This window comes from Aotus nancymaae, unplaced genomic scaffold (assembly GCF_030222135.1).
Source record: "Aotus nancymaae isolate 86718 unplaced genomic scaffold, 86718_ANA_hifiasm-v0.15.2.pri h1tg000010l, whole genome shotgun sequence".
In the NCBI taxonomy this organism is placed as follows: domain Eukaryota; kingdom Metazoa; phylum Chordata; class Mammalia; order Primates; family Aotidae; genus Aotus; species Aotus nancymaae.
In genome coordinates, this window is record NW_026988421.1 from 73,153,157 (window position 1) to 73,170,675 (window position 17,519).

Sequence of the window (17,519 nt, forward strand, 5' to 3'; positions counted from 1 at the left end):
CGGCCGGCGGGGCCACTGAAGGCGGCGCAAGGCCCAGACGCGGCGCGAGCGGGCGCCCCAGGGAGCCGGCCGGGCGCGGTGCCCCGAGAATGCCGGCGCGGCTGGAGCGCTCGCAGGCGGCGGGCAGCAGCAGCAGCAGCGGGCGCGGGGCCCCGGCGCGCAGGAGGCCGCTTGGCGGGCTGCAGACGCGCCCCGCCGCTCCCTGACCGACCGGCGGCGCCGGGGGCCCGTCTCGCCCCTCTTCCGCGCTCCTCGCCGCCCCCTCCCTGGCCCCGTCCCCTCCCCCGCTCCTCTCCTCTCCGCCCGCCGCCCGCCTCTCGGGGGGAGGGGCGTGGGGGCAGGGAGCCGATTTGCATGCGGCCGCCGCGGCCGCTGCCTGCGCCCGAGCCCGCCGCCGCCGCCGCCGGAGCCCGCGCCCGCGCCCGGCCCGCGCAGCCCCATGCCTCTGGCGCGGCCCTCGGGGGGGCGAAGGTGAAGACCAGCTCCTAGGATGAGTGAAGGGGCGGCCGCTGCCTCGCCACCTGGTGCCGCTTCGGCAGCCGCCGCCTCGGCTGAGGAGGGCACCGCGGCGGCTGCGGCGGCGGCAGCGGCGGGCGGGGGCCCGGACGGCGGCGGCGAAGGGGCGGCCGAGCCCCCCCGGGAGTTACGCTGTAGCGACTGCATCGTGTGGAACCGGCAGCAGACGTGGCTGTGCGTGGTGCCTCTGTTCATCGGCTTCATCGGCCTGGGGCTCAGCCTCATGCTTCTCAAATGGATCGTGGTGGGCTCCGTCAAGGAGTACGTGCCCACCGACCTGGTGGACTCCAAGGGAATGGGCCAGGACCCGTTCTTCCTCTCCAAGCCCAGCTCTTTCCCCAAGGCCATGGAGACCACCACCACGACCACTTCCACCACGTCCCCCGCCACCCCCTCCGCCGGGGGCGCCGCCTCCTCCAGGACGCCTAACCGGATTAGCACCCGCCTGACCACCATCACTCGGGCGCCCACTCGCTTCCCCGGGCACCGGGTGCCCATCCGGGCCAGCCCGCGCTCCACCACAGCACGGAACACTGCGGCCCCCTCGACGGTCCTATCCACCACGGCCGCGTTCTTCAGTAGCAGCACGCCGGGCTCCCGACCCCCGGTGCCAGGAACCCCAAGCACCCAGGCAATGCCCTCCTGGCCCACTGCGGCATACGCTACCTCCTCCTACCTTCACGATTCTACTCCCTCCTGGACCCTGTCTCCCTTTCAGGATGCTGCCTCGTCGTCTTCCTCCTCTTCCTCGTCCTCTACCACCACGACACCAGAAACTAGCACCAGCCCCAAATTTCGTAAGTAAACAGTGTGTCTCAACTATGATTTACTACTGAGTTTCCTTTCTGCCCTCCTGCTGTCTTTTCCCTTCACCGCCTGCCTTCTAGCAAGCCCCCTCCCCCATCCCAGGTTTGGGGCAGAGTGAGAGCTGGTTGAAACTGTCCACCAGGGGGGAAGAAGGTGCCAGCCTGTTCTGGGTCTGAGGTGGGGGTGGTGGCGTGTAGGAAGGGTAGGGAGATTGTCAGGCTCCACGGGCCCCACTTTAGCGGGTCCCAAATGAGAATACATCTCCTAACTCCCTTCAAAGGGTTAACGCGAGTGCGATCCCTCCTCACTGCAGACCTGCTGGCGAGCTGCGGGATCCCGCTCCAGTAGAGGGCCCGGGAGGAGAGAGGGCCTTCTCGAATGCACTTGAGTCCCTTCTCTGCCCGCCGGTAGGAAGGAAAGAAAGCAAAGCACATGTAAATTGAACTACGATAAACCACAAAAGGAAGTTATGTCCATGTGTGGGGTGACGATTTAATGGAGATCTTGGTAGAATGTAGCTGAAGACGCTTCCAGCAGTCCTGACCCGAGTAGGAACCAGAAAGGGTTAATTAGAAGCCATTGGGAGACTTGGGAAAAGGGCTAAACTGATCACCTTCTAGCCTGCCGGTGGCCATTCCCAGATGTAGACATTGATTCTGTGGCCGCCGAGAGTGAGTTAACTAGGAGGAAATATGAAGGAAGCCCTGCAGAGCTGCCACCTCTAGGGTCCTGAGGAAGGAGGAGTTTTTTTCAGCCCTGCCAAGCCTTTGCTTTTGTTCCGTTCCCAAAGGTGGGGTGTGAACCTTATCTCCTCTCCCTCTGTGCCTGAAAAATATGGGCGAGTTGGGAGTTTTCTGCACTCAGGGGTGAGAACATCCAACTGTTTGCAAACATGTCACCGTTAGAATGTAGCATCTTCAACCTGGGCTCAGTTGGTGCGAGTATGGGCCAGTATACCCAAAGCATCATCGCTTTCTGTTTATTTGTATAGAAAGTGCATATTTTCTCAATATTTCTATACATGTTTTAGGTGACTAATTGACCTCCCACCCCCACCCCCCACCTCCTTCTTGTTCAAAGGAAATTTCAGGCATCTTTTAAGCTGATCTGAACAGGATATGGGAACAGTTTGTGCAACCTGTGAAGGTTATTTAGGACAAACCCCAGCCTGCTAGTTCAAGTTCTGTGCAAGGCTATTTTGCAAAAACTGTCTGGTTATGCTGTCTTTATATTGCATTTGTGTTTTGAGCCATAGCATCTGGGGGAAGAAAGAGTGTTCGTCATTAACTCTTCAGTGATGGTGGGAAAATCGGCTTAACTTTCAGTTATCTGCTAATTTTTCATTTCCCGACCTACAGTCTTACCCTGGGTGTTACTTAACCCTTGAAACTGTTTTCTTTTTAAAGCATTTAGTGTATTTCTAAGTAAGGTCCAGGAGAGGGAAAGGGAAAAACAAAACAAAACCAAAAACAAATACCTACTTTGCTTTGGAAAAAACAGCCTAGAAGATAAATTGGGAGACAGGAAGGAGAGAAGGAAAGAATCTGCCATAAACCAGAATGGCAGTAGAGCTAGTAACTTGCTGCTAGTCTCCCCTTTGGCTGAAGCAGTCATTTTTGAGAGCACATTTTTCAGGAGGTGTTTAGAGCCTCCACTCAATAAACCTAGCTTGAGTTTTGTAGAAGGATGAAGGATTCATGAGTGTATGTGTGAGCATATTCAATGGATTGAAAATAAGTCTATCTTGAAGACCCAAGATTTTTGATCTGCTTTTTTGATGCAGTTGATATGAATAATGGAGTATGGTATACCTCCAACCCTTGTATGCATTGGGGGAGGGGAGGGACTACACATGGTAGGGGTATTTCATGTTCTTGCTCAATTGATTTCCTTGCGTTCCATTCTGGAGGTCTTTAAAGAAAAGCCCAAGGTAATTATTTCTACCCCTCAATGCTCTCTTCCTACATTCTATGGAAGGGAATGGCAGCCTGTTTAATAAGTAATGATTATTGACAGGGCCCTCAGCCCCAAGGAAAAGAGGGGGAAAATCTGTAAATGGTGTCAATGTTCACATAGACATATAAGCAGTATTTGTTTTATTTGTATTTTAAGTCCAGCTCTTTCTCTTTTTTAAACCTTTACAAGCAGTTAAATTAAGATATGTAACACAAGTATGCAAAATCCAGAGGAAATTGACCTGGTTCGTATCTATCAACAAGGGAAATTTTAATGAAAGGTGGTTTATGTAGTTTCTATAATATGAGAGTTTAAATAGGGAAATTGTATGGTGATTTAAAGAGAGAGGATAGTTTAGTTATTTTTTTCATCCAAGATTGCAGGATGATTAACAAAAGGAAATTAAGATTTCATTTGAGGGATTATCAACAATGCTACTGTAGGATGAAAAATGCCTGAATCACTGGTGTTCATATTTTTCACTTGTTTTGATTATGCCACTAAAGTTCCCAGGAGAGAAATTTCCTTTTCCCCAGCTCCAACCTCCATACTTTAGTGGGTCTTTTCTATCCTTTCTTTCTTCTTCTTCTTTTTTAATGAAAGTAATGGATTCTGTTGTAGTACTTGAAGTGGTTAAGGATGATCCTCTGTTTTTTTTGACTAACCCACAAATTCTTTAATGACCAGGATCTTTGCTCTTGATTTGGATATCTCAAGGCTTATGGAATGAATGTCTTTGTGATCATCTTAGATCAATCAGAAGGATCCTGTCTGTAAAAGGCAGCATAGCTCTTTGGAGTGGAAGAGGCTGATTCACTGACAATGAACACACTTGCTAATGGATAATAGGATTTTTTTCAAGCAAAAGCTATTTTGCTATGGGGAAGGCCCAGTTAGAGAACTGTTTCTAATATTCTGTAGGATTAAAGACAAAAAAGGATTGAACTTGAAAGGCAGGAGGAGAAAGTTGGGTTTGCAGGTTGACTCTTCCCATCTTCCACTGTTTAGGCGGTGAGCTGGACCAAAACTTTCTTCAGTGGGGATTCTTGGGTTTCCAATTGCCTACTACTTGCTTGCACTTTAGACTCTAAAAACAAATATCTTAATCATATTGCCAGAGGAGATTATTTCACCAAAAACATCTTTGAAGCATTTTGTATTTGAAAGTATAGGTTAATTGACAAGTTTATCAAGCCAAAGGGAGGTTACTACAGACAGTAGAGAACAGTGATTTTGACCAATGTACAATTATCCTTTCCCTTTTACAGCTCCTTGAATTTCAATGTCAGATTTGAAACATAGTTGTACAATATTGCCAATGCAAATGTGGATTGTTTTAGAGACTCGGAATTCTTCTACTAAGCTTATAGCACTGTTTAACAGGTGATAGCCCAGAGTCATTGGCTAAATTCAAATACTAAAGACAAAGAGCCTCTTTTAATAGGTTTTTCTTTGGGTCAGATTTGGAAGGTATATAGTTAATTGCAATGAATATCACAAATATCGAATAGTGTACTTACAAAAAAATAAATGTAGAATGTACATTTTATGTTTAAGCAGGGTATGGGGGCAATTTTAATTTAATCAAGTCTTTTTATATAAAACTTTACCTGGTCATGCCTACTGTAATTTTTAAGAGAGGCATTGACAAAATCAACTATTTTCTTATTTATTCTTTTCAACATCTATACTCCTTAAATAAGAGTACACTTGGCTGCTTTATAAGCAGCATCAGATATAATTTGTTTAAATAAAGTTACTCCTGTCTGTTGTATTCTGTCTACATGAGTCAAGGCCTTCGAAGGCATCCAACATAGAAGGTACTGACCCCAGTCATGAGTGATAGCCAAAGAGAGAATTCAGAGCTCAGGATCAATATTTCTTATGAAATCCAATTGAGAGCTTTTTTTATGAGCACATGCTGCAACCTGAGTATGTTTTGATTTCCTTTGGCCTTAATACAGGATTATGAGACTTTTCTGCTTTAATCAATTATACTGTACAATTTTGCTCTTACACACTTATGTTGCACTTCACGGTCCTAATTAAAAAAAGAGGACAGTGGTGGGTGTATTGGCAAGGATATTTTTAGGGCCCTTTTTAGTTTGGACTCGTTGGTCTCTGTGCATTAAGACAATGCGGTTTAAGCATTCCTCCCCAGTTCTTCAGACTGTAGTGAGGGATAGGAGGCCTTGTTGCTAAGTGAGAGTCCCTTCTGCAGGTTTGATTTGTGAATTCTGCCACCTTTATATTTATGCTATTTCTAAAACCTGACCACTCCTCCTCCACCCCGCCCCCAAAAAAGCAAGCTGGTTTCTGGCAATTTCTCTCTGTTAATGAAGCTTTTCCAAATTCAGGTTGGTTGACAACAGGAGTGTTGGTATAGTTTGAAATCAGTGCCATTCTGGGAGATCCAGGGTTTAGAGGAATACCATCTCTCCTCTGTCTGGTGCTACGTTCTCAGCCCGTCCTCCTCTTCGTACACAATGAGAAGAAAGCTGATTTTCAACTTGCTTTTGTAGAAATTCTTTCCTCATAACCTCTCATCTCCAATGCCAAACATATCTCAATATTTTATCTGGGATGTCAAAAATGGAACATGAAAGTTGGCCCTGAAATATATAAGAGCAAGGGAATAGTCATAAATCTAAGTCTTTAAAATGCATTTGAATTGCTTCTGAATAGAACTGAAATTCATTTTTCTTTCTTTCAAGCTGTTTTTATCTTTAGACAAGTGTGTTGGATAAGGACAGAGCTGGTACTGCATTGACAAACACATTTTGAGATCCTAGAAATTTTACTTATCGACCCAAGAAAGTGTTCCCTCCAGAACCATATACATAGTGAAGTGAGGAATGGACTCAATTTGGAACTTTGCAATATCACAATCAAAACTTACCTAAATAGATGTTTCCTATTCATGCAATTATAAGTAAAATTGTGAGACACATGTTTAGTTTGGTTTTCCATTTCACTCTTCCCCTGAAGACTTCCTGTAGTCCTATCTTCCACAGTATTTTATAGTTCAATCATGGCTCTCACTGAAGGTTCTTTCAGGCCTGTGTGTGTGTGTGTGTGTGTGTGTGTGTGTGTAAGCACTTTTTTCCTTAGCTTACACTACAAGGAGTTAATAATTATTAAATGAAATTTCTTAGATGTTCTAAACATGTTGCTTCAAGTTGTTTTAAGTTAACCATTTTGGTAAGTTAAACTGCTTAAGTTGATGTAGACAGTTAAGGAAAAAAAATCATCTCATTCAGGTAATTGTGTTATTAAACTATCTTGGTGATTTAAAACAATAATTAAGGATTCCAAAAACTTGATGGAAGCTAATGGTCATTTCTTTTTCCCCATAGATTGGTGTACAAATCATATTAATTTTGATAGCATTTTAAAATCTGATTCCACAACACAGTTAAGCAATTGAACATAAGGTATTATATACATTTGTATAATTATATTTTCATAATATATGTCACATGTTTCAAATGTTTATTATGATCTAGGGGCATTGCAATGCTGGTAAGTAATTGGTTGACTTGGAAAGTTTGTAAAAGTAATGGTTCATAAAGCAGACAATTAAAACTTTAAGTCACCACCACATTCAGTCTTCCATGTCTTGATATAGGGCAAAGGCTTTCCCTAAGTATGTGTCTACTGGTTTAAGCTTAGCATCTTTGCTTTTTTTTTTTTTTTTTTTTAAATAAGCCACACCTATAGTTACCAGCTTCTTTTTTTAAAGACAGTAGTGAAGGAATCTGTGTGCAGATTCTTCATAAATACAATAATAATACCCTTGCCTTGGGAATCTTTTACAGTTTCCTTGTCTATATGTTTGTTTCTTTTTTTATTTAAAAAAAAACTTACCTTTTGGAGTTTCTTCAAAGCATTCAACTACATTTTAATAGAACTACAAACATACATCATTTCCATAATCATATATCATTGGCTTACATAATATTTAAGTAAATTACATAATTAGCATAAGAACAAGTGACATAAACAAGTCTATTATTCCAACTGAGTGTTGTTAAGTGCACAACTCAACTGGCAGTTGCAGAGGAGTGTAGATTTCCTTAACCTTGGCTTGGTGGCTGTGTCCCTTTCACTGTGCAGTGGGCCCCATTGGTGTGTTCCTGCCAGGCAGTGTGGTGACAGCTAGTTGGCTAAGAGGAGTTAGATTAAGAAAGTGATTCCTTTAGGAGGTAACAGTATTGGAAATGTGAGTCAGTCATGACCATACTTTTTAGGGACTCTCATGGAAGGGTAATAAATATGTGTGTGTGTGTGTGTGTGTGTGTGTGTATGTATGTGTAATACACATGTATATATACACAATATATATTTCTATATTTCTGTATAAAACCTCTAGCCTTGAATTCTGTAATAGATGTGCAACCTTGAAGAACTGATATAATCTCTCTGAACTTTAACTTCCTTCCCTGATATAATGAGGGTTATGACAATAACCTGGCTTGTATGCCACTCCCTAAAGCATTTATAAGCTGAAAATCAGTCACTGTTTTTATGTCAAGTGAAATGGGAAGTAGATAGACTGGTAATTTTCATCCAAGAGCACGTCATACTATTGAATTCAGTTGAAGTATTGGAACTGGTTTGCTACCTAGCTTGAGGGATCTTTCATCATGGTGAAAGATTATTGTTCTTATATGCCCTTGGGTTTTTCCTGTATTCTTCTCTGATACCCTGGCACACACAATAAAATATACTGTGGAATTCTACCTCAAATCACCTTGAAAGTTGAACCACAAACTGGAGGTCATTTCTCATTCTTTGCTTTGTAGCTGTTTTTTTAAAGCCTATTTCCAGCATATGTTTATCAAAGAGAGGAGCTTAAATTTGGGGGAAAATGAGTGAGATTGCTGAATGATCTGCAAATCTGAAATCTAAACATTCTTGATAAAGCAAAATATGTCCAAGGCACCCTTTTGTGCCATCCCTAAACTGTCTAATTGTCATTGGGTCTTTAAAGTTCTCTTGCATACTTAGCAGTTACTATAAATTAGGTTCTCAAGAATTAATAGGTTGATTGTATCCATTAAGGAGCTCTTTTAAATTTGCTGTTTGTGTTTGCACTTTGGGGAACTTTAATATTAGCATTTTAGAAATACATTTCTTTAAATCTGTGTTTCTTGGAAATCTCATCCTGAATTACATCTTAAAATATTACTTTTTGTTTTTGTTATAAGCTTTTGTTTTTCAAGACAGGTTGGTGATTGTATGTAAAGCATAGATTGCCATTCCTGGGCATAAAAAGGGATTAGTCAGAAACTAACCTACAAAGTGAATTCAGAATTAAATATAATAATGGAAGTTTAGCAGCTTCCAGTGCTAAGATTTTGTCTTTGAGGCCTTTTCCTAGAAGTGAAAGTGTGTATCATGGATGCAATGTAGGCCATAAGAACATTTTTTTTAAAGAAAAGTTCAGCTGAATCCATGCAACTACTTTAGCATTAATAGGTTACAGCCAGGGTTATGGAAATAGCGTTTTTATGCTAAACATTTGATAAGAATTCTTAAACGTATCAGCTTGCCTTCTCAGATACCTTCCCATGACTACATGCAACCTCTGGCATAATTTCCTGTGAATTGCCAGGGAGCTAGAAATCCACTAAAAGAGAAAGCCACACACTCATCTTCATTTTGGGATCAGATTTTCTTGATTTCTGTAGCATGAATTTTACTGTTAGTAATGTAGAAGGATTAGGCAGAGATCTCAGTCTTGGAAGGGGCTTAAGGATTTAGGTAATAATGAAAACAATAGCTGTCCTATGTGGAGGGTTACTGTGTGCCTGGGTGTGTAGCACTGTACATTCTGTGTGTTACTTATTTTTGAAATAAGGATTGAAAAGCTGCAGGCCTGGGTTTGATTATCTCACTGATAAAGTTAATCAAGCTGGACTTAGGATATATAATTTGCCTAGGACTTGCAGAAATTGTTTGGATAATCAGGAAGATTGGAGGAGTGTTTTACAGATAATGTCTCCCCACCTCAGTCTTACTTACCTAAGTCACTGTTATAGTGTCACTATATTCATGTGTACATTGCTTTTTTCAAGCACTTTACACATAGATAGTGGCATTTGCCACTGTAAACTCCATAAATAGCTCACCTGCACTATACCTGTTCTTTGCTCTGATACACAGGAATCTTTCTAATGAGAAATTGCCTGGATTTTGTGTCTAAGGAGAAGTTCAGATGTTTCAGAAAAGATAAAGAATATGTTCTTCTGAATGTTGTCTTCTTGTTTAAGTTTTGTTGATATATAATTGATATGCAGTGGGCTCTCCATATTCTCGGGTTCTACATCTGTGGATTTAACCAACCAAGGATCCAAAATATATTTAAAAATAAAAATAACAACAGAACACTTAAAACTACAAATGAGAAACAAATACAGTATAACAACTATTTAAATAGCATTTATACTGCTTATAAGTACTCTAGTGATGACTTAAACTATATAGGAGGCTATCCTTAGGTTATATGCAAATACTAGGCCATTTTATGTAAAAGACTTGAGCATCCTAGGATTTTGATATCCTGGGAAGAGGAATCCTGGAACTATCCCCCTGGAATACTGAAGGATGACTGTACAAAAAATTGTATATATTTAATGTATACATTTCAATAAGTTTGGACATATGCATATACCTATTGACACCATCACCACAATCAGGGTACTAAACACATCCGTCACCTCCAAAAATTTCCTTGTGTTCTCTTGTAGTTTTAATTTTGTTTAGGTAGAACATTTAACATGAAATCTACCTCTTTTGGCCAGGCGCGGTGGCTCATGTGTGTAATCCCAGCACTTTGGGAGGCTAAGGCAGGTGGATCATGAGGTCAGGAGATTGAGACCATCTTGGCTGACACGGAGAAACCTCATCTGTACTAAAAATATAAAAAATTAGCCAGGCGTGGTGGTGCACACCTGTAATCCCAGCTACTGGGGAGGGTAAGGCAGGAAGAATCACTTGAACCTGGGAGGTGGAGGTTGCAGTGAGCTGAGATCGTTCCACTACACTCTAGCTTGGGTGACAGAGTGAGACTCCATTAGACAAAAAAAAAAAAAGAAATCTTTTTTTCTAAGTGTGTAGTATTACATTGTTAACTAAGTACTGTGTTGTACAACAGATCTCTAGAACTTATTCCATTTGCGTAACTAATTCTTTGTACCCATTGAGCAACAAGTCCCTATCTCTAAACTTCTGTTCCTTGATCTTTTTAACTTTCTATTTTTCTCTTATGGCTGCTTGTAGGTGATTCAATATAACAATGACAGAAAACACTTACAGACTTTATTTCTCTGCTTCCTAAAATCCAGTCAAAATTGTCTTCTCTGCCCATTCCAAACTTACTTTTGGTTACCATAGTGATTGCAGTATATGCTGAGATTGATCAATCGAAGAGTGTCAGGGAGCATTTCGAATGATAACCTTCTAGTTCTTTTTTTTTTTTTTTTTTTTAAAGAGAAAGAGAGAGAATAGGAAGGAGGAAAAAGGAAGAGAAAGAGAGAGAGAGAATGGGGAGGAGGGAGAAGGAAAAGAAAGAGGGAGAGAGAATGGGAGTATTGCTTTCTTGCCCAGGCTAGAATGCAATTTAGTAATGGGTATTGAAAACCTCTTTTATACTGATAATTATACTTAATGATGTAGTCAGGAAGGAATAAGGGAAGAAGATAACAAACAAACAACCAACCAATATTTAATTTAAACCTATAAAATGCTATGCGATTACTGAGGAGTGATTTACTTTCAATTATGTAGTCACCTTTGGAATAGGTGTGAGGTGGTAATGTATGTTTTGTGTATTTGAAGTGGAGAGTTCTATAAATGTTTATTAAGTTTACTTGTTCCGGGTCTGAGTTCAAGTTCTGAATATCCTTGTTAATTTTCTATCTCGTTGATCTACAGAATCGTTAGCTCTTCTTGTTGCATTGATCCTTTTGCCATTATGTAATGTCATTCCTGGCCTCTTTTGATCTTTGTTGCTTTAAAGTCTACTTTATCAGAGGCGAGAATTGCATCTCCTGCTTTTTGTTTATTAGTTTATTTTTACTCTCTGTTTGATTGGTAAATCTTCCTCCTTCTCTCTGAGTCTTTGTATATTGTTGCATGTGAGATGGGCCCGGATGCAGCATACCGATGGGTTTTGGCTTTTTATCCAATTAAAATATATATAAGTTTAATACCGGCGTTTGATGCTAGCTGGCTGTTTTGCCCATTAGTTGATGTAAATTTTTTATTGTGTTAAAGTTCTTTGCTTTTTGATATATTTTTGGAAAGGCTGATATTGGTTGTTCCTTTATAAGTATAGTGCTTCTTTCAGAAGCTCTTGTAAAGCAGGCCTGGTGGTGGTGAACTCTCTAAGTACTTGTTTGTTCGCAAAGGATTTAATTTTTCCTTCGCTCATAAAGCTTAGTTTGGCTGGATAGGAAATTCTGGGTTGAAAGTTCTTTTCTTTAAGGATGTTAAATATTGGTCCCCACTCTTTTCTGGCTTGTAGGGTTTCTGCTGAGAGATCTGCTGTAAGTCTGATAGGTTTCCCTTTATGGGTAACCTGACCTTTCTCTCTGGCTGCCCTTAGTATTTTCTCCTTCATTTCAACCCTAATAAATCTGGCGATTATGTGCCTTGGGGTTGGTCTTCTTGAAGAATATGTTTGTGGTGTTCTCTGTGTTACCTGGAGTTGAATATTACCCTGCCTTGCTAGGTTGGGAAAATTTTCCTGAATGATATCCTGAAGAGTATTTTCCAACTTGGATTCATTCTCTTCATCACATTCAGGTACACCTATCAAACGTAAATTAGGTCTTTTCACATAGTCCCATATTTCCTGGAGACTTTGCTCATTCCTTTTCATCCTTTTTTCTGCATTCTTGTCTTCTCGTTTCATTTCACTGAGCTGGTCCTCGACTTCTGATATCCTTCCTTCTGCTTGATCAATACGACTGTTTAAACTTGTGCATGCTTCGCGAAGTTCTCGTGTTGTGTTTTTCAGCTCCATCAATTCACTTATATTCTTCTCTAAATTGTCCATTCTCGTTAACATTTCGTCAAACCTTTTTTCAAGGTTCTTAGTTTCTTTGCATTGGGTTAGAACAAGTTCTTTTAATTCACAGAAGTTTCTTATCACCCACATTTTGAAACCTGCTTCTGTTATTGGAACACACGTGTAATCTATTAAGCCTTGTTCTGTTACTGATGAGGAATTGCAATCCCCTGTAGAGGGAGAGGCATTCTGATTTTGAGTATTCTCTACCTTTTTACGCTGGTTTCTTCCCTTCATTATATATTTGTCCGTCTGTCGTCTTTATAATTACCGACTTTCTAACTGGGTCTCTGACGTCCAACTTGTTGATTCCCTGCGCCGAAATCTGAGCAATCCACTGAGCCGGCCGAAACAGCGGTGTTAAGATTGATGGTGCTTTTCTGCCCGGGAATCTCCGGACTCTGCACCAAGAACTGGCGTGCTAAGGCACCAGCAAAACCGCCACGCCGGTCACAAGAGTCGCCCTGGCGACCCGTGGAGCTCCTCCACTGGGAATCTCCTGGTCCGTGAGCAACTAATATTCGTCTGAAAGTGTGGCTTCCTCTCGTTCTTTGCGCTTTCACTGGGAGGTACGTGCCCGAGCTGCTAATCATCAGCCATCTTGGATCTCTCTCTGATAACCTTCTAGTTCTGTAGACACTAAAGTACTGACCCTACCAAATCAATTCTGGGAGTTGGACTATGCAATGCCTGCAGCAGAACATCTGAATTCCATCTTGTAGCCACACTGCAAGGTACCCACCATTGATTATCTACCAGTTCTAAGAAGTGGAACATAGGTGAGACCTTGATATTCAGCCAGGGGTACTACAAACTAGACCCAATCATTGCTTACTTGCTTGACATTTTTGTTTGCCAAGTGTTCTTTAAGCTAGAAGAAAAAATTCTCTGTTACAGAAAAAGATAATTGAGATTGTTACTCTTGGACTTTTAAAAAGAAAATGGAAATAGATCAAGTACTAAGATCATCTGACAGTCATTGAATAGCAATGCTGAAGGATAAGGATACTGTAGTGTTCAAAAGCTTGTATTGTCAAGATCCCGTAAGACTATAAATGAATCCCATAGACTAACAATGACAGTTGTAGTCACTGAAGGGGGCAATTGGGGTTGTTTGCCCAAATTTATTGTTAGACAAAAGCTTTTGTCAGCATGGTGGCGAAATCTACAGACTCCAGAATTTTTTAAAAAATGGGCTGTAGAAATGTTTATATTAAATAACTTGACTGAATTCTATTTCATTGACTTTTCAGTATTATACTCTCTATTTCTACTAAAAAGCTGATACATTGGGGATGTGGGGGGGAGGGAGAGCATCAGAATAAATAAAGAATGCACATGGGGCCTAATACCTGGGTGATGGGTTGATAGGTGCTGCAAACCACCACATCACACGTTTACCTATGTAACAAATCTGCCCATCCTCCACATGTATCCCAGAACTTAAATAAAATGAAAAAAACCCTGACAAATGCCCACCCCATGCCAAGCAGATACAGTTGGTAGCACTTCTGTCTTAACCAAATGAGAGCTCCTCGGCTAACAGGTATTAGTTATATTAGCCCCCAAACTTGTTTATGCTGATTGTTTTTGTTACTATAACTGGGTAATGCATTTAAGTATTCTGTAGATTTGTGAACTGTGGTTTCTATTAAAACTAAGTTCATTACATTGGATATAATTCATAAAGGTAATTTACTTTAAAAAAAATACTGCTGCTTGTTGACAAAGTTGTGAGAAGTTTAAGGAGAATATATTTATATATTCACATGAAATTTGCACTTCTATTGTTTCACATGTTAAGTTTTTATTAATAAACTGAAACTGGAAAAATCATAATATACATTATGGATATAGTTTTTCATAAGAAGGACAGCAGATGTTTACTCAGAGAAAAGCCTTGAACTCTATAACGAAATATTTGGCAAGTGAAGGTGCATTTGTATGTTTTAAGTTAAAAGAAATAAAATAGTAAGTAAAATAAATTTTGTTTACCCATGTGATAGATATTACAAAGCTATTACATTTTGTTTTAATAATTTTAAGGCTTGTAGGAAATGTTTACTATGTAATGTTTATCTAAAACTTGGGTAGAAAATTATAGAAGATGTCCATGATATTAAGCTGTATTGGTCACCAGATTTAATATATAGTAACTGTATTCAATGGAGGTATACCAAATTGTTCATGGTAGTTCTTTCTGGATTGTGGAGTAGGAATGCTGTCTAATTTATTGTACTTTTCTGTGTTTTCTAAGTTTTAGTTAGTAGTCATGAGCTATCTTTTTTCTAATTAGAAGTTGTTATGCTTTTGAAAAAAAGAAAAGAATATGCTCCATGAATCAGTTCAATTATTGGTCTTAGTTCTGTGAAGATTGTTTTTTCTTTATGTCTAAAGAGTTTCTTAATTGATAGTGTCAGCATTAAAGTGTTGACTGAGTTGTGTTCCTGCTGTGAAATGCAGATGTGTGGAAGTGCAAACGCATTTCCATTTGCTCATGGGAAATAATGCCTGATTGAAGGCAGAGTGTCTTACTCTGGGCCTTTGATGATTAGCCTTGATTTTATAAGGGTATAGAAGATGGGAGTTTAATGAGATACTTAACAACTCTTCCAGTCTGCAGATATTAGACAGTCTTTAGTAGTATTGCTTTAGAAGGATATAGCCAGTAAATCAATCAGTTATATGTATTATTAATCAACTACCTGGTCTATTTCAAGGATCAACTGAAAAGAAAACAAAAAGGCTAATTGATAGAGTTGAGTCCTAGAAAGGAGATGTTTGGTCAAATATGAGTGAATGATATAACCAGTTCAAAGGTTTACTAGATGCTATAAGCCTCTCATGGAATCATAAAATCTTTATTCTCATAATAATTTTCAGTGGTTGGACTATAGACAAACTCCAGAGTCCATTGGAGAGTGGCGATTTGTAGGGCACATAACCCATAAGTTTGGTGATGATTTGTGCTCAAAGTCCTTCAAATAGCTCACAAATGCAATGGTGATCGAAAAGAGCCACAACAAAAATATGATTCTTTATTTAATGTGTAACAATTAGAAGTCAAGGTAGTAATTATCTTTGGGGAGGAGGCAGGTAGTGAATGGAAGGGAACCCAGGTGTAGGTTTTCCTGTATTGATAATATTATGCTGCTTGATATGGGTGCTGGTTACATGAGTGAGTTTACTTCATCAAAATTTAATAACTTCTATACTTTTGTGCACTTTTTGTATACATCAACACTAACTTGAAAACAATAAGAGAAAACTTTAGAAACATTCCTTTGGGCTTTACCGCTTCATGCTACCAGGGTGGTGGCCTGAGTTTATGGATTTTTCCATGTACAGAGATTGGGTGGTAGCTCTGAATGTTTGCTGTTGATGTCTCACAGTTCAGCAGATGCCAAGAGGGTGTTCCTGGCTTCAGCATTTTCCTTTGTTCTCAGGATCCCCTCTTAGTGAGACTCTTTGCAAACACCCACATTCCCTTTTGACTTAAGCCTTTCTGAGTGGACACCTTGTATTTATATTCAATAAAACCCTGTTTCACTCATATCAGGAGTTTTCCTGATACAACACGTTGCCACACTTTTCACACATCTTAACACATGTAAAACTCCACTTATATACTGAGAGTGACATTATTCCAGTTCTGTAAACATTAAAGCATGAGATACACAAGACAGATAATTCATCATCTGGATCTGTGGTTTTGTTGAGAAGATCAGAACATATGTACCAAAGAATCATTAAGTGCTGAAATGTGTGATTCCAACTGTAAAGCATATTAGGCCATTTTAGAAAGTAGTGCTTAGAGAGAGAAAGGTAGTTTCAAGGGAGAATTTCTTTAGGCAGAGTAATTGAGAAGGGAGGCTGAGGGAGGGAAAGGTCACTAATGAAATGTAGAAGTTTGCATGCACCCATCTATATGGGAGCCAGTGAGGGTTCTGGCCTGATAGACAGAGAGGGCCTATCTTGGGAAATAATGAGACGGCCTCACCTTTTCCTTGGATCAGTGCCTGATTAAGAAGGGAGGGTTTTGGAGGACACAGCTTGATTCTGTGTTAAACCACAGTCAGAATGGGTTGCAAGGAAGTGATACAATATCTGTGGTATTTTCAGAAGGTGCAAGGTTTCCAGGATGATTTGGAGAGAGGAATGAGCAGCGAATTTTAAAGATTCTCTAAGGCTAACTTGTTCCAAATCATTTAAAGATATTGTCTCTGATTTGTGCTGGATATATTTAAGTATTGACTTCATTCCAATGCCTCTTCAAAGTGCTGCAAGAAGCAATAGAATTGGCGTGTTTTAAGGATGTTTAGTTTATCCACAGTCACATCAACAAAGCCACAGTTTTAACCCAAAATAACAGCTTTCGAATACCTAAAAATTTGCAAGTAGAGATACAAGAAGAATAACAAGAAGGAACTCTTGATTTCACAGCCTCACCTAAATTAACCTGTGACTGCCTTTAGATTTTTCAGAGGAAAAAACTCCTTTATGAATTGATTGCCACATCACCCTTCTGGTTCCATCTGAAGTCTTCTTTGCAGAAGCTACTCAGCACCTTTTAGAATTGAATGCTGATGTCGCATTGCATTCAAAAGGAATGCTGCTGTTGATTCCTGTCTGCACTCAGCACATGGTGAGGAATGAGAGGGAAATGCTGGGGGTCTGTATAAGATGAGGCTCTTGCACCACCTGCCAGAGAGTGCCTGTCATGGACTGGAGAATCGTATCCATTTATTTACATATTGGTAGCTAAAATTAGTTGAGTCACCCATGTTTTTCACCCTAAAGAAGAACCTTCAGATAAGAATCCAGTTCATCACTCTTGCCTGCTCAGGCTTACTTGGTTGCTCCTTGTTACCAGACAGAGGGGCTATAGCACTGTGTAAATGCAAGTATTAAATTAGTATTAATAGCCAATGGTGTCTCTCTTCTATTTTTCACTGATCAGTTAATTTTCACTGATGTCAACATTTATAATACACCAGTTGACATATACAAGTGTTATTTGCTTGGAATATTTTTAGTTTATTTTATTGACTTAGATAAAGATACATTTTAAAAGTAATTTGTTCAGGGTCTTTTTGTATTTGATCAGAAGAGATTTTTGAAAGGAAGGCAAAGCTGTAGATCAGGGTTTTAGCAAAGTGAGTTT

At 40.3% G+C, this 17,519-nt stretch overlaps 1 protein-coding gene across 8 annotated transcripts in view; it reads left to right on the forward strand.

Moving 5' to 3' along the window:
• Positions 1–347: 347 nt before the first annotated feature.
• NRG3 (neuregulin 3) overlaps positions 348–17,519 on the forward strand; it is a 1,106,210-nt gene continuing 1,089,038 nt past the window's right edge. For 4 of the 8 annotated variants that reach the window (XM_064374390.1, XM_064374394.1, XM_064374392.1 and 1 more), the window contains exon 1: positions 491–1,313. In XM_064374390.1, coding sequence (XP_064230460.1) covers positions 491–1,313 — 823 coding nt within the window. Of the gene's footprint in view, positions 1,314–17,519 lie in introns of all 8 variants that reach the window. The other 4 variants (XM_064374391.1, XM_064374395.1, XM_064374396.1 and 1 more) reach the window with 2 other exon arrangements.